The 23,710-nt window shown below is 46.3% G+C and overlaps 1 protein-coding gene across 2 annotated transcripts in view; it reads right to left on the bottom strand.

The window, feature by feature from the left end:
• Window positions 1-21,997, bottom strand: part of BCL2L13 (BCL2 like 13) — a 64,112-nt gene extending 42,115 nt beyond the window's left edge. The window contains exons 1-3 of one of the 2 annotated variants that reach the window (XM_040345337.1): window positions 21,890-21,997; window positions 7,119-7,247; window positions 347-504 (exon numbers count right to left, since the gene is read on the bottom strand). In XM_040345337.1, the coding sequence (XP_040201271.1) occupies window positions 347-467 (121 nt within the window). In that variant the 5' untranslated portion in view covers window positions 468-504; window positions 7,119-7,247; window positions 21,890-21,997. The remainder of the gene's footprint in view (window positions 1-346; window positions 505-7,118; window positions 7,248-21,889) is intronic. The other variant, XM_040345336.1, reaches the window with a different exon arrangement.
• Window positions 21,998-23,710: the final 1,713 nt, after the last annotated feature.

Genomic DNA, 23,710 nt, shown 5'->3' with positions numbered 1-23,710 from the left:
ACAAAGCATTTGATTATTAGGAAAATGCAGTTATGGCAAACAATTCATATTTCTTGTATCACAAAGTGCTATTGGGCAATCACATTAAATGGACCTGCATGGTAGTGTGCTACAACACAGGCATGTGCTGGCTTAGCGGGTTGAGGTGCCCCTAAAAAGGCACCACGCTAGAGTAGGTGTGTTGCAGTGCTTTTTACTGTGGTTCAGATGTCTTACCAGTCTATACCAATTTTCAGAACAAATACAGACAGCATGTTGTAAGATTTTTGTCCTCCATGTAGCGCATGCTGGGACTGGCAGTTCTACAGACCCCAATGAATCACCACTTACAGTGTCATCTACTTACCAGATCTAGTTGTGGGGGGCACTTCCCTCGTACCCTCTTGTGAGGTGAACCCCAGGTAGCTGAGCACAACGTACTTAGTTTCATAATGGAATCCAACAGGCACTGAGGATGCTGACGCCATGGGCTTGGAGAGAGTGGAATGCGGGAAAGCAGAGGTCCTGCATGGGAACACAAAGGGAATGTTCAAAGAGCTGTTATGGTCACATTTGCCTGAAAGTAAAAAGTTTAAAGCAAGTTTTACATTTTACAACGGTCAAGTTATTGAACATCGACCTGAAAGGGCTCATGGCAAGTTTCAGCATGAAGTGTAAATTTTTACAGCAGTTACCCCTGCAGCAAAAAAAGACGCATGCCAGCTGAAACCAAAAAACGCATACGGGAGCTTCACAATAAACCGATAATTTTTTATATTTATTCAGACAATGGTGGTTAAAGAATATACATTCATATATTATATGCATACAAAAGGAAATATTCCATACAATAACACTTCTTCAAGAAATGCGTGGTCATGGACCAGAAGACTGTAAAGAGGTATAGATCACGGTCACATGAGTAGTACACACAGTCATGGGCATCCGCTCCATAGGGCAAGGGGGGCAAATAGTAATAGAAGACACTTGACTTGCCCCGTGTTGCAATGGCCGCCTCCGCGGCAGCCGTGGATTTTTTTTTCTAAGTCTGCTGCTGGCCTGGGGACTGGGGCAGCTCTCAGTCTGTTCCGACTTCACCGCGAGAGACATACAGACACATCCGTCCCTCCCTCCTCACCGCCGGCCCGAGCATCGGATTTGCTATGCTGCTCGGTCCTTGGCTCAACATCCTGGCTATTCTGTTCCGTGTTTGGCTGCCTCAGCCTGCCTGCGGGAATGTATGTTGCACTTGCTATGCCTATGCCAATCCGGCCGGCGCCAGCTCCTCCCACAGGTGCGTGGCGTGGCCGAAACGAAAGAGGATACGCTGCCAGTGCCTGCCCTGGGCCTATAATCAATCGCTGAAGAACCACAGGTAACAGCAGCAGTGCCACATACACTGTTAGGCCCCGTACTCACGACCAAACATGTCTGCTGAAACTGGTCGGCAGACCAATTTCAGCAGACATGTTCCCTCGTGTGTACAGCCGCGCGGACAGGATTCCAGCAAACAATTGTCTGACAGACCGTTTCTGAGCAGACAACTGTTTCCCGGACTTGCTTTAAAACAGTCCGCTGGAAACCTGTCCGCCCGGACATGTACGGTCGTCTGTACAGACCTACCGTACATGTCCTGCCGCCCGCCATCCCTCGCATGCGTCGAATGACTTCGACGCATGCGTGGAAGCATTTTCAAGGCAGGCCGCCCACGCCGGCGCGTCATTGTCGCGGCAACACCGCATCATCGACGCGTCGACACCGCGGACACGCCCCGCGTATTGTTTACGCGCGGTCTTCTGTTCGATGGTGTGTATAGCCATCGAACAGAAGTCCCCGGGCAGTCCCCGGCCAGACATGTCCGATGGAAACGGTCTGCAGACCGTTTTCATCGGACATGTCCTGCCGTGAGTACAAGGCCTAAGACACACACACACACACATATATATATCTTTCCAGCAATAGCTCAGCTCAACTGTCCAACTTTACAAGCAGAAAATTGCAATATATTATATTCTCCTCCTAACTGGCACAGTGTCCCCGAGTCAAAAAGGGACAAAGCATGGATAACCTTAAAATGATGCCCCCCCCCCCCCGAAAAAAGTTCAGCGGACGCCCATGCACACGGTAGCAGGGAACTGTATTGATTAATGCAGAAAGTTTGGCATTTAAGTGATCCTCTTAAAGCGGAGTTGCACCCAAAAATAGATTTTCCATTTTAAGTGCAGGTGACCCCCTGACATGCCACATTTTGAATATTTTTTGGGGGGAGGAGCGGGTACCCTGTTTTTACGGGCACCCAGTTGCCACTTTCTCCCTGGCACCGGAAGGAAGATCACCTCTTCACCATCCCCCCCCTACAATCGTGCAAACACGTCACAGGTCCCAGAAGATTGCCCGGCCAATCACAGCGTGGCTCGCATGTTCGCCCACATCGCTGGACCGCAGGACAGGCGAGTGTCTGATTATTAAAAGTCAGCAGCTACACTTTATGTAGCTGCTGACTTTTAAATGGGTGGAACTCCGCTTTAAGTTGGAGGGGGACAGGGCCATGGATTGATTCTGGTCTGATAAACACATGCTGACCCCCAGGGATGCATGTATATATTAGACCAAACCCAATCTGGAGACCCGGCCGCTTTGCACATCTTTAATAAATTAGGATAGCCAATAAAGTAGATCACTTAACCACTTGAGACCCACGCTATAGACGAAAGACGTCCACAGCGCGGCTCTCAAGTGCCGGGTAGACGTCCTGCTATTTACATTCCCCGCTCGCGCCGTGGGAAAACACTGTGCACTGCCCGGCGCATCGCTGAGAAGCCGATGCGCGTGCCTGGCGGCCGCGATGTCCGCCAGGTTCCCGCGATCGGCGGTGACAGCAGGGACGTGGAGCTCTGTGTGTAAACACAGAGCTCCACGTCCTGTCAGGGAGAGAGGAGACCGATGCTGTGTCCCTTGTACATAGGGACACAGCATCAGTCACCTCCCCCAGTCAGTCCCCCTCCACACACAGTTAGAATCACTCCCAGTTTACACATTTAGCCCCTTCCTCACCCCCTAGAGTTAACCCCATCACTGCCAGTCACATTTATACAGTAATCAATGCATTTTTTAGCACCGGTCGCTGTGTAAATGTGAATGGTCCCAAAATAGTGTCAAAAGTGTCCGATATGTCCACCGCAATATCGCAGGTCTGACAAAAAAAAAAAAAAAATAAATAAATGCAGATCGCTGCCATTACTAGTAAAAAAAAAAAAAAAAAAAAAAAAAAAAAAAAATCTATCCCCTATTTTGTAGGCGCTATAACTTTTGCGCAAACCAATCAATATATGCTTATTGCGAATTTTTTTTTACAAAAAAAATATGTAGAAGAATACGCATTGGGATATTATTATAACAAAAAGTAAAACATTTTTTTATTTTCTGTCTTTTTTTGTATATAGCGCAAAAAATAAAAACCGCAGAGGTGATCAAATACCACCAAAAGAAAGCTCTATTTGTGCGAAAAAAAAATGATAAAAATATATTTTTGGTACAGCATTGGACGAACGCGCAATTGTCATTCAAAATGCGTCAGCGCTGAAAGCTGGTCTGGGTAGGAAGGGGGTTTTAAGTGCCCAGTAATGAAGTGGTTAAACTCCTACACCTAAACACTTTCCAAAACTAAACAACAAGAAAAAAAAAATCTTCTCAGGACAATGAACCATCAGCAAGACTAGGTAATACAGTTGCTTTTATTATTCAGAAATATTTTCCATTATCATCTAAAGACGGTTGAGTTGGCAGTGTTCCTCTATAATTACTGGACAGCAAGTCACATGTGTGCTGGAAAACATTAACTTCATTTACTCTGATGCTCTAGTCATTTAAACACGGTTCACATTCTTTTATCTTGTGCTGGGAAATTGCCTCATTCTTCTTTACAATAAAGTCTTGCTTTCTCCTACCAGGCCTAGGCTAAAGTGGCACCTGCCTTGGGCACAGTGCAGAGGGGGTGCAGCTGATGCGGGTGCTTTTTTTGCCTCTGCTTTGCCCAGCCGAGTCCTGCACAGTACACATTACAAAGTGGGATTTACATTCTCCTGATTAAAGCGGGGGTTTTGCCCCCCCCAAAAATTCTAAGATTACATCCAGCATACTAACGACATGTAAAGTATGCTGGTTTTTTTTTCTCCGTACATACCGTGTAATTGTTATTTTCGCCGGGCTTCCGGGTTCCGATTACTGCGGGACTGGGCGTTCCTGATGAAAGCTTAGCTGATTGACGTCTGGTGAAAATCTTCCCATGTCGCATACACCACGCGTCACCAGTTTTCCGTAAATAGCCAACCTGCTAGTCGGCGCTATATGGCGCCTGCGCAGTCAGCTCTACGTGGCGGGCGCAGTCTCGCATGTCGGCTATTTATGGAAAACTGGTGACGCGCATGGGAAGATTTTCACCAGACGTCAATTAGCTAAGCTTTCAATAGGAATGCCCAGTCCCGCAGTAATCAGAACCCGGAAGCCCGGCAAAAACAATTACACGGTATGTACGGAGAAAAAAATAAATAAAAAATACCAGCATACTTTAATGTCGTTAGTATGCTGGATGTAATCTTAGAAAAAATTTTTTGGGTGAACCCCCGAATTAAGTTGTGCACCAAAATGAAAATTCAGGATGAACTTGGCTGAAAACAAAATGGACTGTTATAGTATGTGTATATATATATATATATATATATATATATATATATATATATACATACACACACACACACACACACACATACACACACACACACATACACACACACACACACACACTATATATATATATATATATATATATATATATACATCATTTTTTTTTTTAAATAATCGTATTATATTCGATTTTGTAATTAATATCATGAATTTAAATGAATATATTGACGGCCATTAATTGGCACCTTTTTGAAGCTTGCTGCTCTTCTGGTGTTTATTTAAATCAGTAAAAAAATAAAATAATAAAAATAAAAAAAAGGCACTAAAAACGCACCTTTCCTTTGAAATAGCAGCAAGAACGCATCAAAAATGCATCACATGACCGACCCATGAAAAACACACCATAAGAAAGGTAAAATTGTGGGTGTTTGGCGGCCATTATCGTCACTATTTTTTCTTTAAAGGGGTTGTAAAGGTAAATGTTTTTTCACCTTAATGCATCCTATTTTGCGAACACAGCGCCTGGTCGTCACAGAGCCCTAAGAATTACACAGGGAGAACAGCATTCTCCTGATAAACAGAGCACAGTGCCCAGCTGTCATGGAACGCCGATCATTACACAGGGAGTAGTTAGAAAAAGCTGCACACATATTACACATAGTTAGGTACACTTCTAATCCCTTGATCACCCCAGATGTTAACCCTTTCACAGCCAGTTAGTACAGCGACAGTGCACTGATTACCAAATTAAAGTAACTGGTGATGTCATTGGCAGTCGGTTCCCACCCAGCATCATAGTCCCTTTATTGGGCCCGGTTGTCCCCACCCCCTTTCCTGACTGGCTGGGCTGCATGCTCTGATACAGGTCTGGTATGGATTTTGGGGGACCCCCACGCCGTTTTTCCGGCGTAGGGGGTTCCCCTTGAAATCCATACCAGACCTAAGGGCCTGGTATGCTCTTGGAGGGGGAACCCAATACTGTTTTTTTATTTCAAACTTGGCGTGGAGTTTCCCCTCATGATTCATACTAAATACCAGCTCTGTGGGAGGGAGGGGTTTGCGGTTCATACTGGGGCAACTTCCTGTAAAGTCGTCTCGCTATGAATGGGGATCAGACTTAGAGGCGACTTCCATTGAAATCAATGGGTACAAGTCGGATTGAAGTAGTACAGGAACCTTTTTTGAAGTCGGAGCGACTGCAGTAGTGTGCATTAAGACGGCTCCATTCACTTACATTGATTTCTTCATGCAGTGCGACTTGAGGAAACTAGGGGCGACTTGAAGTCGGACCTGTGTGAATGAGCTCTTACACAAACATAACAAAAAGTGCCACCAGGAGGCCCGTCCAAAGCAGTTCAAATAGACATAAGGTGTCTAAAAAAAGATAGAATATTCATAGCACTGAGACGGCAAAAAAATAAAAATAAATGAAGACACAGAATATTGCAATGGTTTATTATGACACAGAAAAAACCAAACACCTTCCCGTTCGGGTTTACATCAGCTTTTAGTTTCCCGCCCAGTGACGGCGCTTCACAGAATTTCCAGGGTGACCTGTTGCACCACCCAGATGAGAAGCTGAGACATGACACCGTCACTCCCCTCTCAATGGCAGAAGGGAAATCGTTCACCTTCCTCCGTCTGCAAACCCCACAGAGGACACGACCTTCAGTGACTAGCTGAGCCGGTCTCAGGTTTAATTACGGCCCAAAACATTTATAGACCGACGTGCTGAGCCACTGGAGACACTGCCACATTGTGCACACATGGGGCTAATAAAAATCTGAAACAGAACATAAAAGTCTCAGCTATTATTTCCCAAGTGTAGGCTAATTCATAAACGAAAAGATCTGATTGGTTGCTGAGAGCAACAGGGACGCATTTCTTTCTGCTTCTGTGCGTTGGTCTCGTTCACCTCAAGTGATGCACTTTTTTCTCTCTTAAAGGGGTTGTAAAGACAAAAATATTTTCCTCTTAATTTAAAATCTGACAGTAGCTGATAAAGTAAAAAGTAATGTTTTGCATTATAACTAGTTTGATACCTGTTGAAATCGAGCTGTTTTATTCACCTCCGTCACTCCTGAATAGTTATTCTCACTGACTTCCTGGTTTGCGGTGCGCATTCTTTCTTGCTACATCATGGCCTAATGGGAACTACAGTTCCCATTAGGCTTAGCTTCCATGCCTGTGAGGGATAAGACAGCATCTTCACGCAGGGCTGTAGTCATAGGGAGGGGGTGAGCACATTCTGCTTTCCACCATGCAAAACGACTCAGATGCTGGTGGAAAGCAAGAAGAGGAGAGACAGGAAATGGCATTTTTAAACCTGGTTGATCTAATAAAAAACGAACCTTTAGTGTTCCTTTAAGCCATCAGAGCTAAAGCAGCATGCCAGCAAAAACCAGCAAGATATAAATAAATAGCCAATTTAAAGATGTTTTTGCAGTAATACTCACCTTCAAAACGTAGAAATTCCCCTTGCAGTGCCTTATTTTAGCCACTAGATGTCCTCAGCTTGATGGCCAGCATCATTCAACCCACTTCTTCTGAACCCAGGTTGATCTGGATCTGCCACCTGCCTGTGACTGGACAGTAAAAGGAGAAGTAGCACAGCGATGAGTTCATTTCTGTCACTCTGCTCTCACCTATCAACATGCTTCTTGTCAGCACATGAACCGATTGGCTTGTTGTGTTGCTTCTTTCTCTACCTGTCCAGTTCTGCTGTACAAGGACTGCAAAAGGCAGAGCAATACTCAAAAACACACATAAACAGGTGTTTTTAATGCTGCCTTTTCCTTACAGCAGCCCTGGTGTTTTTTTTTTGTTTTTTTTTAAACGTACTGTGTGCATGAGCCCTTACACTGCTTGTATTCAATGACATTAAAATTAAAGGCATATTTTCTTTTTTAAATAACAAACATGTTATACTTACCAGCTCTATGCAGTGGTTTTGCACAGAGCAGCCCCAAAACCTCCTCTTCTTGGGTCCACCAATGGCACTCCTGGCCCCTCCCTCCTGCCAAGTGCCCCCAGAACAAGCAGCTCGCTCTGGGGGCACCCAAGCAGCTCGCTCTGGGGGCACCCAAGCAGGCTTGCTCCTGGGCCGCTGCTCTGTGTGTCCATTCACACACAGAGCACAGCTCGGCTTCACCCTCTCCTGATTGGCTTACTGGCTGTAAATTGACATTGGCTCCTGCTGTTGTCTCAGCCAATGAAGAGGAAGAGATCCAGGAGAGATGCTGTTCTTGTGCACATCGCTGGGTCAAGACAGGGCGCATGTAAATATATGCTTGGAATGCATTAAGGTAAGAAATCTTGTGACTTTACAACTACTTTAATGGTTTATTAATGATTACAGAACTGTGCTCTTTTGTATCTTTTATATCTGCCTGGAGTTCAGTTATAACAAACTTTGATTATTTGTTCCATTTTGGTCTATTAAATAAACAGCTGAAAATATTTTTTATATCTGTTCCATAATTGCAAAATAATACCTGTTGATCCTGCCAGGAATATTGCAAGCTGAGGACTTCCTGTGCTGCATTCTTATTAGTTACATTATTCCTATCTCTGTGGACTACAAACGCTCCCCTTCTGTTATGTCACTTAGACTCGGAGCCACGGCTCGCCCCCACCCGCCATCTTTCTCTCCTCATTGGCCAACTGACTGAATGAAAGCAGCGGATGGCAATGGCACCACGCTGTCGTCTCAGCCAATAAGGGGGAGAGTCCCAGCCAGCCGAGTGTCTTGTGCAGCATTGATGGGGCTCAGGTAAGAATTAGGGGGGCTGCTGCACACAGAAAGCTTTTTATCTTAATGCATAGGATGCATTAAAACAGTGGTCTCCAAACTGCGGCCCGAGGGCTGGATGCGGCCCTTTGCTTGCCTTTATCCGGCCCTTGGGGCAGTATCCCTCCCACTGATCCGAGACTAGGGCCGAAACAACTAATCTATTAATCGACAACTAATCGATTATGAAATTAATCGATTACAATTTTCATAATCGATTAATCGGCCAGTAACATAATGGCGTTAACAAAAAAAACTAAAATTAGCCCTTTTATAGTACAAAAAAGCAAATTGCTACTGTAAATATTACTTTCACTGTCCCCAAGTAAAAAAATGAACCCCTTACAGTAGCGATTATTTGCTCTTTTTGTACTCATTTTTTTTAACCCCCATTACGTCTCAGGCCTGGGTTCACACCTTTTTTGCAGAAACACACTACAGTTCATTTACATGTTTTCCAATGGGACACGTTCACATCCATGATTTTTTTTCAGCTGCTGCGTATTTGGAAAGGGCAAGGACTTTTTAACGCAAAACAGTGCTATTTTGTTTTTTTTGGTTCAATATACTTCAATGGAGAAGCTGCAGAAAAGCATGTAATGTGTTTTTGCAGCAATTTGTGTTTTGTAATCTGCCCAACAACAAATTGGGCCAAAAAAATGTAAATATATATATATATATATATATATATATATATATATATATATTTTTTTTTAAGGCTATTATCCGATTAATCGATTAACCACTTCCCTACCGGGCACTTATACACCTTCCTGCCCAGACCAATTTTCAGCTTTCAGCGCTTTTGCACTTTGAATGACAATTACGCGGTCCTGCTACACTGTACCCAAAGTAATTTTTTTAAGCATTTTGTTCCCACAAATAGAGCTTTCTTTTGGTGGTATTTGATCACCTCTGGGATTTTTTTTTTCTGCAAAAAAACAAAAAGAAAAACTAAAGTTTTGAAAAACAAATGCTTTTTTTTTTTGTTTCCGTTACAAAACCTTGTAAATAAGTACATTTTAACCTTCACGGTTGGGCACAGATGGGGCGGCACGGATGGGCACAGATGGGGCGGCACAGATGGGAGGCACGGATAGGCAGCACGGATGGGCACAGATGTACTGTAATATTTTGTACTGATGGATGCCAATCAGTGCCAAACAATGCCTGCCAATAAGTGATGCCGCCTTTTTGCAATAGAGCGGGCGGCAAGTGGTTAATCAAAACAATAATCGGCCAACTAATCGATTATGAAAATAATCGTTAGTTGTAGCCCTATACGAGACACTATTCTGACATCTGACACCAACAGTGGAGAACTATTTCTCCCACTGACACCACTAATGGGCCACTATTCCTCCCTATGATACCAATGATGGGGCACTATTTCTCCCCCTAATTCCATATGTCTAGTCCCACTGATGCTAGGAAAATTTCCACCCCCGCTGGCCAAAGTTCGGCCCTCCAAGAGTCTAAAGGACAATAAACCGGCCCTTTGTTTAGAATGTCTGGAGACCCCTGCATTAAGATAAAAGACCTTCTGCCTTTACAACCCCTTTAAACTTCAGATTTAACCTCTTAAAAGCGGAGTTCCGCCAAAAAATAAATATATATAAATATATATATATATAAATATATATATATATATATATATATATATATATATATATATATATATATATATATAAATAAATAAATAAATAAATAAATATATATATATATATATATATATATATATATATATATATATATTTTTTTTTTAAGTCATCAGCTACAAAATGCTGCAGCTGCTGACTTTTAATATATGGACACTTACCTTTCCTGGGTGCCCGCGATGTCGGTACCCAAAGCTGATCTGTCCCTCAGCTCTCGGGCGGAGGCGCTGCCATCTTCGGTAAGGTAATCACTTCCTGGTTCCCTACTGCGTTAGAACTAGTGTTGTACTTGCCTGTGTCCTCGCTGGGCAGATTTTTCCCTCACTTCCTGCCCCAGTGACCACAGAGGAAGGGAGCAGAACCTCAACCAAAATAAATAAAATTAACCTTCCTCACTAATCAGAGGTGGTTTTACGTCTATGTGACCTCGTGGAGAGTATCGCCTCTCATTTTCCCATCTCTGAATGGCTCCAGACAATTACATGAAAGAAAACACCACTTTGCTCGATAATGAACTCTTTATTAAGTTGTGAAATATTTATACTGGCTGAACTGAAAATGCATGTGAAAGGTCTCCTTATTCTGTGATATTGCAGCCCGGATGGAAAGTTAAATCAGCTTTTTTGTGGGAGTGGCTATGTAAGCTCATGGGTGGGAGTGAGAAGTACCTAGGAGGAGCTCTGTGTGGTTAGAATCACTAGCGCTCCACTGAGTGAGACCACAGAGCTCAGGGTGAACGCCACTTGTGTGATCATGAGCCGCACCATATTCCTGTTCCATTCACATGCGATCCAGTGCGGTGCCAATTGAGCCCATGTGAATGGCCACCAAATCGCACGGCATTGCACCAAAGTTGTGCATGCAACAGTTTTTGGACCGCATTGCACAGGATCATATGATACTTTTGTACCATGCAATCTGGTGCTGGCAAACTGCATTGCTGTTAAGATTACACTGACAGCCTCTAAAGATCGCAACAACAGTTCGATTTAAATGCGGTGGGGGAAAGCGCGGGATTCCCAGACCGCATTAGTGTGAACCCAGGCTAAAGGTGGCCATACACTATACAATCTAAAGCCTCGTACACACAATCCAATTGTTGGCAGGGGATTGTCTGTTGACAGGACTGTTGTCCTAAAATATTACCGTTAGTATGCACCTTTTGACAATTGTGGTCCAATTGTCGGCCAACAAATGTTGGATAACAGGCTAGTAAATTATTAGCGGACAGTGGCTCAATGTCTGATTTTCGTATGGTCAGTACACAAATCCGTCACACAAAAAGTTGAAAGTACAAACACGCATGCTCGGAATCCATGCTCACCAAACAAGAAATTAGCAGAAGGGGCCCAAAGGGTAGGGCTCAAGAGCTGAAATTCCTTGTAGTACGTCACTACGTTCGTGTCTGTGGCACAATTGTGTACCGCTAGTATGCAAGACAAGATCCTGGCACACGCCCTTTTGACAAAAATCAGATGCTCAGCTGGCCAACAATCATACCGTGTGTACGAGGCTTTACTGTACAATCACCTTTACATTTGCCAAAATGTATTTAATAGAAGAACACATCGAGTTGCTTTACTAAAACTGGCGAGTGCAAAATCTGGTGCAGCTTTGCATAGGAAACAATCAGTTTCCAGATTTTTCTTTGGTCAAAGCTTAACCACTTGCCACCCGCCCTATTACAAAATGATGGCGGCAAAGTGGTTTCAATATCCTGATCAGACGTCTTCAGGATATTGAGCCGCTGTGCGCCCACGTGGCGATCGTTGATCAGCCTGACACCCCGCAACACCGATCTAGGTAAAGAGTCTCTGTTGGAGACTCTTTACCACGTGATCAGCCATGTCCAATCACGGCTGATCACGATGTAAACACAAAGAGCTGTGATCGGCTTTTCCTCACTCGCGTCTGTCAGATGCGAGATGAGGAGAGCCGATCGGCTGCTCCTGACAGGGGGGGTTTGTGCTGATCGATTATCAGCGCAACCCCCCCCCCCCCCCCCGAGGATGCCCACACTAGACCACCAGGGATGCCACCAGACCACCAGGGATGCCAGTGCCCACAATGGATGCCAATCAGTGCCCACAATGGATGCCAATCAGTGCCCACAATGGGCATCATTGATTGGGAGGCATCGTTTGGTATCCATCAATACAATATATATTACAGTACATCAATGCCACCCATCAGTGCCCATCCATGTCACCTATCTGCGCCCATCCGTGCCACCTATCCACGCCACCTATCAGCGCCCATCCGTGCCACCTATCAGCGCCAATCCATGCCACCTATAGCTCGTCACTCTGCTGCCCCCACCGCTATCATCAGTGAGGGAAGCAGGAAGTGAATCATTGCGGCTTCACTGCCCGGTTCCCTACGGCGCAAGCGCGAGTCGCGCTGCGCCGTGTTCACTGGTCCCCACTGTGTTCTGGGAGCTGAGGGGGGAAATGACGTTCTGCCCGCAGTCCCGGAAGTGGGTGCAAATACCTGTCTTAGACAGGTATCTGCACCTCCCTACCCCCTGAAAGGTGCCAAATGTCACACCGGGGGGGGGGGGGGGGGGGGGGGAATGAGCGGAAGTTCCACTTTAGGGAGGAGCTTCGCTTTAATTTCATCACGGGCCGCATCGGCATTATGGTTGTCCTCAAAGGACTGGTTGTATCTGTAAGGCTAGATGTCCAGAGCACCCCATCCCTCTTACATCAGATGTTAGGAGCAGGGCCAGGACAAGGGGTGGGCAGGAGGCACGGCTGCCCTGAGCACTGTGGTATTGTCTGAAGTGGGCGGATGCCACAAGGAGCATCAGGGGAAGGGATTTGTGTTAGAAGGGGAAATTTGGGGGGGTAGCAGGGGGTAAGAATCGTTCTGGTGGGGGGGGGGGTTCTAAGAGATGTGATTTAGAGGATTTGTGCCAGGAGGTGCGGGGGGAGGGGGGATTTGTACTAGTACTTAGTGTTTCTGTAGGGTGATTTTTGCTGACACCCAAGAAGCTGATTGACTACCATGCACAGCTACACCAGATTTTACACTCTCCAGTTTTAGTAAATCAACCCCACCTAGTCTATCCAATCAATCTGTATGCAGTCTAGCAGGCCCTTTCTCTACATAAGGATAGATCCAAATCAGATTGTATGGTGGGCCTAAAGGGCAATGGGAGTTGCAGCGACACATACTACAGACTTGCAGGCCAAAAAGTGCTGCACCTTCCATATGCTATGGTTACATACAGCTCACCAGAGCATGTACATTGCTTCACCATCCCGTCCATACATTTACAAGGTTTTCTGTCGTCAGAATAAACATTCATTTTTTTCCCCCCCCTTACAGCAGCCAATAGCAAAAAAGCAGCACAAAAGAAAGAAAATACAGTGCGACCACAAATTGCCTGTACTAGGCAACGATCAATACGATTATTTTATTATGCGCCATAAATATTGAACTGATCTCCCGTCACTCATGATGCGGTGTTGAATTGCAGTGCCATGGATAAGTGGTGATAGAGAGAATACGCTGTGTAATGCTGTATATTATTCTCAGCTTTATTCAATTCTGAAACTCCTTTGCCTGGACTGAGTCATGAGCAAGTTCAAAGGGACAATGACTGGCTCTGGAACAAGCTCAGAGTAGTGGATTCCTATGAAGAGGTACAATAAGTAGTTAAGCCACTCTTTTACCATTTATTTCCATATCTGAAAGGTCAGGAGGGAGCGAACAGCCCCCCCCCCCCTACAGGACAGGAGTGAGTGAACTGCCCCCCCCCCCACAGGACAGGAGTGAACAGGCCCCCCCCTACAGGACAGGAGTGAGTGAACAGGCCCCCCCCTACAGGACAGGAGTGAGTGAACAGGCCCCCCCCTACAGGACAGGAGTGAGTGAACAGGCCCCCCCCTACAGGACAGGAGTGAGTGAACAGGCCCCCCCCTACAGGACAGGAGTGAGTGAACAGGCCCCCCCCTACAGGACAGGAGTGAGTGAACAGGCCCCCCCCTACAGGACAGGAGTGAGTGAACAGGCCCCCCCCTACAGGACAGGAGTGAGTGAACAGGCCCCCCCCTACAGGACAGGAGTGAGTGAACAGGCCCCCCCCTACAGGACAGGAGTGAGTGAACAGGCCCCCCCCTACAGGACAGGAGTGAGTGAACAGGCCCCCCCCTACAGGACAGGAGGGAGCGAACGGCCCCCCCCACAGGACAGGAGGGAGCGAACGGCCCCCCCCTACAGGACAGGAGGGAGCGAGCGAACGGTCCCCCCTACAGGACAGGAGGGAGCGAGCGAACGGTTCCCCTACAGGACAGGAGGGAGCGAACGGTCCCCCTACAGGACAGGAGGGAGCGAACGGTCCCCCTACAGGACAGGAGGGAGCGAACGGTCCCCCTACAGGACAGGAGGGAGCGAACGGTCCCCCTACAGGACAGGAGGGAGCGAACGGTCCCCCTACAGGACAGGAGGGAGCGAACGGTCCCCCTACAGGACAGGAGGGAGCGAACGGTCCCCCTACAGGACAGGAGGGAGCGAACGGTCCCCCTACAGGACAGGAGGGAGCGAACGGTCCCCCTACAGGACAGGAGGGAGCGAACGGTCCCCCTACAGGACAGGAGGGAGCGAACGGTCCCCCTACAGGACAGGTCACCTTAAAACTGAACTCCTGGATAAGAAAAATGTTTTTACTGAAATCTTGGAGTGCTTTGTATATTTTTTCTACATCTGCAAAACAAAAAAACTTCCTTTAATAAAGACCGGTCACTACTGCTCTCTCTCCTTGTGCAGGGTGACTTGTCCTGTCTCCGCCCCCTCCTGTCGTTTCTGCAGGCTGCCTGTAGTGGGTGGAGCCTGCTGGGCCCCTCCTACAGCTCTGCTGTCTGCACAGACTATGCACAGCACTGTAATGATGTCACTTTAGCTTTCACAAGGCAATATCTGGTTTCACAAAGGCATAAAAATGAACACAAAGTAAATATATGGCTATTGAGGATTTATTTTAATTACATTTTTCTTTTGTGGCTGGAATTCACCTTAAAAGCCTTATACACACGATCGGGTTTCCCGGCTGACTTTTTACCACCGGGAAACCCGAAAACCTGCTTGGCAGCTTCTTCCACCTACACACGGACGATTTTCCTGGCAGGAAAACTGCCAGGAGAGCTTTGGCCGGGAATCCCGGCCGTGTGTTTGCTCCCCCGCAGGCTTTCCCTATAGGAATACTGCCGGGTTAAAAACCACGGGAATCCCGTCGGGAAAAAAAGGAAACATGTTCTCATTTTTCCCGTCGGGAAAACTGCCATGGAGCATACACACAGCCAGTTTTCCCAGCCAAAAGCTGTCCCGGCAGTTTTCCAGACGGGAAAAACTGGTCGTGCATACGAGGCTTTACAGTCCCTTCTTGCAGTAACCGTCAACCGTGCAAGCTCAGCGACAGTTACTACAATGCACCCCTGTCCATACAATGGAAGGGAAAGCAATCTGTAGTCCTATGGTTCCCGGCTACCAAGAAACATGATTGGTGGAAGTTACCCTTTGTGCCTGGAATGGGAGCAGTTCTACAGAAGTAACACAGCACTGGGTATAGAAAGCAAACAGGCCGAGCAGAAAATGTTTTAAATCAAACTGGACCGTGAATTTAGCTTCTGTCTGCAGAAAAAGAGCAGCAGGGGATTAGCTTAGAATAATAGGGCCCCATTTCACCCGCCACGCCTGCCTATTACACTGAGCATCTGAGACATGGCAGACTGCGCAGAAAGAAAACCAATTTAAATACGGTTGTATTGCTGGGTTTGCTACGTAACGAGGCAGCACAATGAAAAAGAACGCTTGTTAGTTACAAAATCCTTTCACTGAAAATAAAGACGAATTCTGAAGGAACTACAGAGAACTGTAGACACATGAAACACTGTGACAAGAAACTTATATAGCAAAACACCCCTGTGAAATCCAACCAGACAGGCTCTTAAAATATAGCTGGCCATAATTTTTGTAGTAATTTTCTTACAAACGTTCATATAAAAAAACCTCATCAGTACGTTCAATAATGCCAACAGATGAATGTCATTCAAAACTAGATAAATTTCGCTTTTCATTTAACATTTGATTTTGAGAAGTATGGAATTTCCTGAATGAAAACAACATGTGCTGCCAGAAATTTGTTAAAGAAGAATTTTCCATTCTGTCCCTTTGAATTTTCCTCTTCACTACAGTCTAATATGAATGTCAGTTTTACCCCCATTAGACCCCTTTCACACTGAGGGTGTATTGCAGGCGCTATAGCGTTAATAATAGCGCCTGCAATCCGCCCTTAAAATGCTCCTCTGTCTCCAGTGTGAAAGCTCGAGGGGCTTTCACACTGCTGCGTTGCACTAGCAGGACGGTAAAAAAAAAAAAGCACTGCTAGCCGCATCTTTGGAGCGGAGAAGGAGCGGTGTGTATACCGCTGCTGCCCATTGAAATCAATGGAAAAGAGCAGCTATACTGCCCGCAATGCGCTGCTTCAGCAGCAGGGGTTAAATGCGCCACAATAGCGGCCGAAATGCGCCGCAAATCCACCCATGATGGTAAAAATAGCAGCATTTTAACGCCGACACTATAGGTGGCTCAGTGTGAAAGGGGTCTTAGACCTCTTTCACATTGAGGCGTGAAGCCGCGGTGACGGTATAGCCGCGCTATTTGTAGCGCGGCTATACCGTCGTATTTACCGCGATATTCAGGCACTAGCGGTGAGGTTTTAACCCCTGCTAGCGGCCGAAAAAGGGTTAATACAGCGGTATTACCGCGCTTTCCCATTGATTTCAATGGGAAGGCGCGGTATAGGAGCGGTGAACACACCGCTCCTATACCGCGCTAAAGATGCGGCTAGCAGGACTTTTGGAGCGCTCCTGCTAGCGCACCGCTTCAATGTGAAAGCCTTCGGGCTTTCACACTGAACACTGCAGGGCATGATTTTTCATGCGGTATAGCAGCGCTGTTTTTAGCGCTGTACCGCATGAAAAACGCCTCAATGTGAAAGGGGCCTTAACTATACCATGGAAAGGTAAACAAAGCTTCAAAAATGTAACTTTTTGGAGAAAATTCTACTGGTGTATGGACAGCTTACAGTATAACAAGGCAAACATTATTATTTTTTGGGATATAGCGGAGAGGGATTAGAACCTCTGCCAGGTTTTTAGTGCTGTCTGTGCCCCTGTTAAGGAGAATCTCCCTCTCCATTTGTCCTGTTTACCGTCATAAAAAAATTTAAGAAAATCCCAAATTTTTGGTTCTCCACAGAATAAAAAAAATAGAAGGTGAAATCTTCCAATTGGGACACTAGTTCAGGTGACAACCAGGGATTCTCTCACTTTGGATGAATTTCCTCTCACTTCCTGTTTTAGCTAGAATATAGGAATTGAAGGGAATCCCCCCCCCAATGGGACAACAAAATCTTGACAGGGTATTATCCTCCGCTATGCTATCCAAAATGAATACAAGTTTTCCCTTTAGTTCCACTTCAAAGTGGGTGTAAAGTCACTGTCTACCAATTAGAATCCCCTCTGTTAAATCAGGTTAAAAATCACTGCCTGCCTTTGTTTGTTTTTTAAATTATGCGGCTCAATACCTTATTTTGATGTCCCGGCGCTCTCCTGCCCCACTCCGAGGGAGGGGCTGAGGTTCCCTCTGACGTCACCGGGAGGAGTCATGTGACCGCTCACCGGTGGTCTTCCATAAGGTATTACGCCACATCATTTTTAAAAAACGAAGGCAGTGAGCGATTTAACCTGATATAACAGAGGGGATTCTAGTTGGTAGAGAAAGTTCGTGTACATAGTATGGCCGCAGAAGGGGGGGGGGGGCTCACACACACAGAACTGACAGGCAGAGAGGGGAAGAGGGAGAGGACAGGAGGGCTGTGGATGACGGAGGCACAATAAGCGCTACACTTTTTTTCATAGTCACTCGTTTTTGCTTTGTTGGCCGCTAATTTTTGTGTTCACTTATTGCACAGCATATCCTATATATGATGACAGAGGCACAAACTGACCACGGTGTTGGGGCACAGCAGCCATGATACACCGTGGTCAGTTTAGAGGGGGGGGGCAGAACCAGCCATGAATTTTAGGTGACAGAAAGTGCCAAATGACACTGCACAGGCGCACTGAGTGTCCCGCCATTCTGAATGGGATATTGCCGGTGACTTGTCCTCAATGTCCTTCACTGACTGCGCAGGCGCAAACCTCCCGACGGAAATCTCCGAACCTCGCCCGGCATCCAGGCTCATTCTTTAACATCCCCGTGGATTGGAGGATGTTAAAAAAAAAGAGCGCAGCGAGGACGTGAGGCCGACTGGCCACTTACCTCCAAATCCACGTCGCCCTGGATGCCGGCCGCGGGTCGGGGATTTCCGTCAGCAAGTTTCCTGCGCAGTCCTTGAAGGAACTTTCCCGATAGCTGGAACCGTCTCAGCACATCAGTTTGCACATCAGTCTCAGCACATCAGTTTCAGCACATCAGTTTGCACATGCGCTGGAACTTCCACGATAGCTGGAACCAGCACGGCAGATAACCGGTCCCGCGCGCATGACGTCATCGCCGCTCCGGCCAATCACAGCGCTGGAGCGGCGATACCAGGAAGAAGCTCCGAGGGGACATGGCGGCGATGGGGAACAAGGAGCACTGCGGGAGCTTTGATTTCAGGTAAGTGCCACATAATGAGCTAGTATGCTATGCATACTAGCTCATTATGCCTTCCTCTTGCAGGTGTTTTTTTTTTTTTTTCAGGATTCGTTTAAGAGGGTTTACTTCCTCTTTAATGGCATACTGATCTAAAGTACAGGGTTGTTCAGTTGTAAAGCAGAAATTAATCACATCTTGTTTATTAGGTGCATAACAACGGCCATGTTTATATTGCTGCTAATCTCCTCCAGTGATTCACAGCCACTTCCTGTATACATGAGCTCCTTTCAGTATCAGCAGCACATCCTTGCTACCAACTTCTAATGTGTGTCTGCACAGCCACTTGTCTCCACCAGGGCGGCGCTTGTGACACAATTGGTCACCCTAGAACAGGAAGTGCCTGAACTAAGGCATTCATGGCAGGATCTCCAGGGATTAGTTGAATGAAAAGTGCAGATGACTTCTGACATGAAGCTGTAAGGGATTATATGAGATTTCAGGGATTGGATTTACACCTACTTTACCATCTCCCCACTCTGTAGCCTGGCTCAGACACTGATCTGTCCATGTCCCCATGATTATTGGCCATTTTCTTGTGTAGCAGAAGCTCTGTTTTTGCCAATGTTGTAACAAGTCAAAGAAATAAAGTTTCTATAAAAGCACAGCGTATGTATACAGTCTATAGAAAACACACAATTGGGGAGTGGATGGAGCGTGACTAAGCAGGATCTCCCTTTAATTACCCTTCGCTCCTTCTGACAGGCCAGGCTGATAACATGGAGCAATGGCTGCTCTGCTATAGAACACAAGGCAGATCACTGTGCAGGAGAGATATTTATTATCAGCTCAAGGAGTGACAGCAATGTATATGGCGGGGGAGGGGACGTGGCATGTACAGACTGGCAGGTTTAAAAGGGCCAGTACACCTCAAAGTAACACTTCAGTGTCTGGTGGAATCTGGAGGGTTTGATCCCTTGCAAGTCTCATCTGTCAGATCAGGGGTCTTCAAACGACGGCCCTCTAGTTGTTCAGGAACTACAATTCCCATCATGCCTAGTCACGTCTGTCAGAGTTGTACAATGCCTCATGGGATGTGTTCCGCAACAGCTGGAGGGCCGTAGTTTGAGGATCCCTGTGTCAGATTCTATTGGCGAGATCTCTGCACTGAGCTCCCTGGTCTGCCCATTGTGAGGGTTCCCACCATCTCTATGCCGTGTTCCCAGCTCTGCACACCTGCCGTGCCCACTGAGGGGTCCCCACTATCCCCGCTGGATGAAATGGAGCAGAAACGCAATTATAGAAATGATGGTGTTCACCATCAGGCCGTGCTGGAAATGTGCTTTCCCGCCAGTAGGGGGCAGATTTTACATTGAAGCCTGCTATGGCAGGAGAGATGGGCGTAGACGGAGGACGATTGTCCTGACCTTCTGCCCGAGGGCAATGCTGGGGGTAGATCACGACTGCAGATCAAAGTGTCCATCCTGTAAGGGGAGAGCAGTCTCCAGTCATGTAGGGCAGTCTTCGTTAGAGGGGGTAGGATGACACTGTTACCCCAATCTGTCCACTAGGGGGCAGACACTACTAGAGCACTATAGATATGGGAAGTTTTATATATGGGAAGAGGGGAAAGTGGTTTGTACCTCCACTAGGGGGCAGATACTACAGATCAGGTACGTTTTATTATTTGGGAAGAGGGGTAAGTGGTTTGTACCTCCACTAGGGGGCAGATACTACAGATCAGGCAAGTTTTATTATTTGGGAAGAGGGGTAAGTGGTTTGTACCCCCACTAGGGGGCAGAGACTACAGATCAGGTAAGTTTTATTATTTGGGAAGAGGGGTAAGTGGTTTGTACCTCCACTAGGGGGCAGATACTACAGATCAGGTAAGTTTTATTATTTGGGAAGAGGGGTAAGTGGTTTGTACCTCCACTAGGGGGCAGATACTACAGATCAGGCAAGTTTTATTATTTGGGAAGAGGGGTAAGTGGTTTGTACCCCCACTAGGGGGCAGAGACTACAGATCAGGTAAGTTTTATTATTTGGGAAGAGGGGTAAGTGGTTTGTACCTCCACTAGGGGGCAGATACTACAGATCAGGTAAGTTTTATTATTTGGGAAGAGGGGTAAGTGGTTTGTACCCCCACTAGGGGGCAGAGACTACAGATCAGGTAAGTTTTATTATTTGGGAAGAGGGGTAAGTGGTTTGTACCTCCACTAGGGGGCAGATACTACAGATCAGGTAAGTTTTATTATTTGGGAAGAGGGGTAAGTGGTTTGTACCCCCACTAGGGGTCAGAGACTACAGATCAGGTAAGTTTTATTATTTGGGAAGAGGGGTAAGTGGTTTGTACCTCCACTAGGGGGCAGACACTACCAGAGTACTATAAATCTAGTCAGTTTTATTATATGGGAAGAAGGGCAAGTAGTTTGTACCTGCACTAGGTAGTTCCCTGTAAAGGAGTATCTGGGGGGGGGGGGGTTAGGTTTCCCCCCTTTTTGGAGATGTACTCTAGTGGGTAGGAGTAGGTAGCCCCTGGAATAGAAAAGGTTAGTATTTGGAGGTGGGAGGGTAGGTAGTCCCCTGTATAGGAGTAGTAAGCACAATGTAGGGGTTGTGGGGTAAAGTGGCCCTATGCATAGGAGAGGGGGGGGGTTAGGTAGTCTGCTATGTAGGAGGGGAGTACTCTGGGGGTGAAGGGGTAGGTACTTCCAGTCCCCTGAACAAGGAGAGTACTCTGGTGGGGGTAGGTGACCGAAAGTAAAAGGAGAATTGAGTACCCTGGGGGTGAGGGGTAGGTGCATGGAGGAGGTAGGCAACTGGTCATCTCTATAGGACAGATAATTACTCTTGCAGTGATAAGGATAGGTGATCAATGCTATAGGAGAGGTAAGTGCTCTCTGGGGAAGGTGGGGATTGGACTCCTTGCAATGTCCTTTATCTCCTCCAGGGGGCAGATTTTCCAGTGTGCAGCAATATTTTAATGAGGTGGGTGTGTCCTCCCCCGGGGCAGTTGTTCTACAGAGGGGCAACTGTCACTTTGGAAGCGGGGTGACAGAACACAGACGGCTCCCATGGAGGAATACCATACCCCATCTCCTCCACCCAGGGACAGACCCCGGGCCCCCGCCCCGCTCACCTGTGGCCGCAGCTCGGGCTGAGCGGTCCCTCCTGTCCCGGCTCCGCTCTACACAGGAGCCGCAGCCATGATGGGGGGCGGAGCTGTCAGCAGCGACGTGCGAGGGCGACCGCTGGAGCTCAAAAACCACGCCCATTACCACCCGATGAGTTAAGGAGCAGGCCAATCAGACAAGGCATCACACGACATAGGCGGTGCCAATAGAGGGCAAGTTCAAAAACATGTAAGCGGCGCCTGAGATCAGAACGAGGCTTGGAACGCAAAGCTGACCGCCGTGGGTTGGTCTGTTTTCCAGTGGGAGGGATCCTGCCGGTTAAGGGGGCGCGTCCTGTTAAAGGGACACAACGTCCTCTGACACTGAGTCACCTTTGAGTAAACTAATGTATATAGAGAATATACCATTATACAGAATATCCCTCTTTATAGAAAATATATATCATTATAGAGAATATCTCTCTTTTTATAGAGAACATTCATCATTTTACAGTAGATCTCCCTGTACAGTATAGAGAATATATATCATTATATAGAATATAATCTTTTAATAGAGAATATTCATCATTTTACAGTAGAGCTCCCTGTGTACAGAATAGAGACTATCTATAATTTTACAGAATATCTCTCTTTTTATATTATATTAATCATACTTTTACAGTAGATATCCCTGTGTACAGTATAGAGAATGTATATCATTATACAGAATATCTCCCTGTGTACGGTATAGAGAATGTATATCATTATACAGAATACCTCCCTGTGTATAGAGAATACACAGTGGATATAAAAAGTCTGTTAAAATATCATGTGTTTGTGATGTAAAAAATTAAGACAAAGAGAAATCATTTCAGAACATTTTCCACCTTTAATGTAATCTATAAACTGTACAACTCAACTGAAAAACAAACTGAAATCATTTAGGGGGGGGGGGGGGTAAAAATAAAATAATGTTGTTGCATAAGTGTGCACTCTCCTATACATGGGGATGTAGCTGTGTTCAGAATTAGGCAATCGCATTTAAACTCTTGTCAAATAGGAGTCAGTACACACCTGTCAATATTTAACCCCTTAACGCCCGCCGCACGACTATTTACGTCCGCACAATGGCACGGACAGGCAGGACGTATATATACGTCCTTGCCTTTCCGCGGGTCGGGGGTCCGATCGGGACCCCCCCCCGCTGCGTGCCGCGGGCGGATTCCCTCGGGGAGCGATCCAGGACGACGGCGCGGCTATTCGTTTATAGCCGATTAGTCGCGATCACTCCCCGGAGCTGAAGAACGGGGAGAGCCGTATGTAAACACGGCTTCCCCGTGCTCCACTGTGGCGGCGCATCGATCGTGTCATCCCCTTTATAGGGGAGACACAATCGATGACGTCAGACCTACAGCCACACCCCCTACAGTTGTAAACACACACTAGGTGAAGCCTAACACGTTCAGCGCCCCCTGTGGTTAACTCCCAAACTGCAACTGTCATTTCCACAATAAACAATGCAATTTAAATGCATTTTTTGCTGTGAAAATGACAATGGTCCCAAAAATTTGTCAAAATTGTCCGAAGTGTCCGCCATAATGTCGCAGTCAAGAAAAAAAATCGCTGATCGCCGCCATTAGTAGTAAAAAATTTTTTTTTTATAAAAATGCAATAAAAATATCCCCTATTTTGTAAACGCTATAAATTTTGCGCAAACCAATCGATAAACGCTTATTGCGATTTTTTTTACCAACAATAGGTAGAAGAATGCGTATTGGCCTAAACTGAGGGGAAAAAAATGTTATATATGTTTTTGGGGGATATTTATTACAGCAAAAAGTAAAAAAT

The sequence above is a fragment of the Rana temporaria genome, chromosome 3 (assembly GCF_905171775.1).
Source record: "Rana temporaria chromosome 3, aRanTem1.1, whole genome shotgun sequence".
Lineage (NCBI taxonomy): Eukaryota > Metazoa > Chordata > Amphibia > Anura > Ranidae > Rana > Rana temporaria.
The sequence above is the reverse complement of the archived record's forward strand: the minus strand, read 5'-3'. Positions and strand labels throughout refer to the sequence as shown.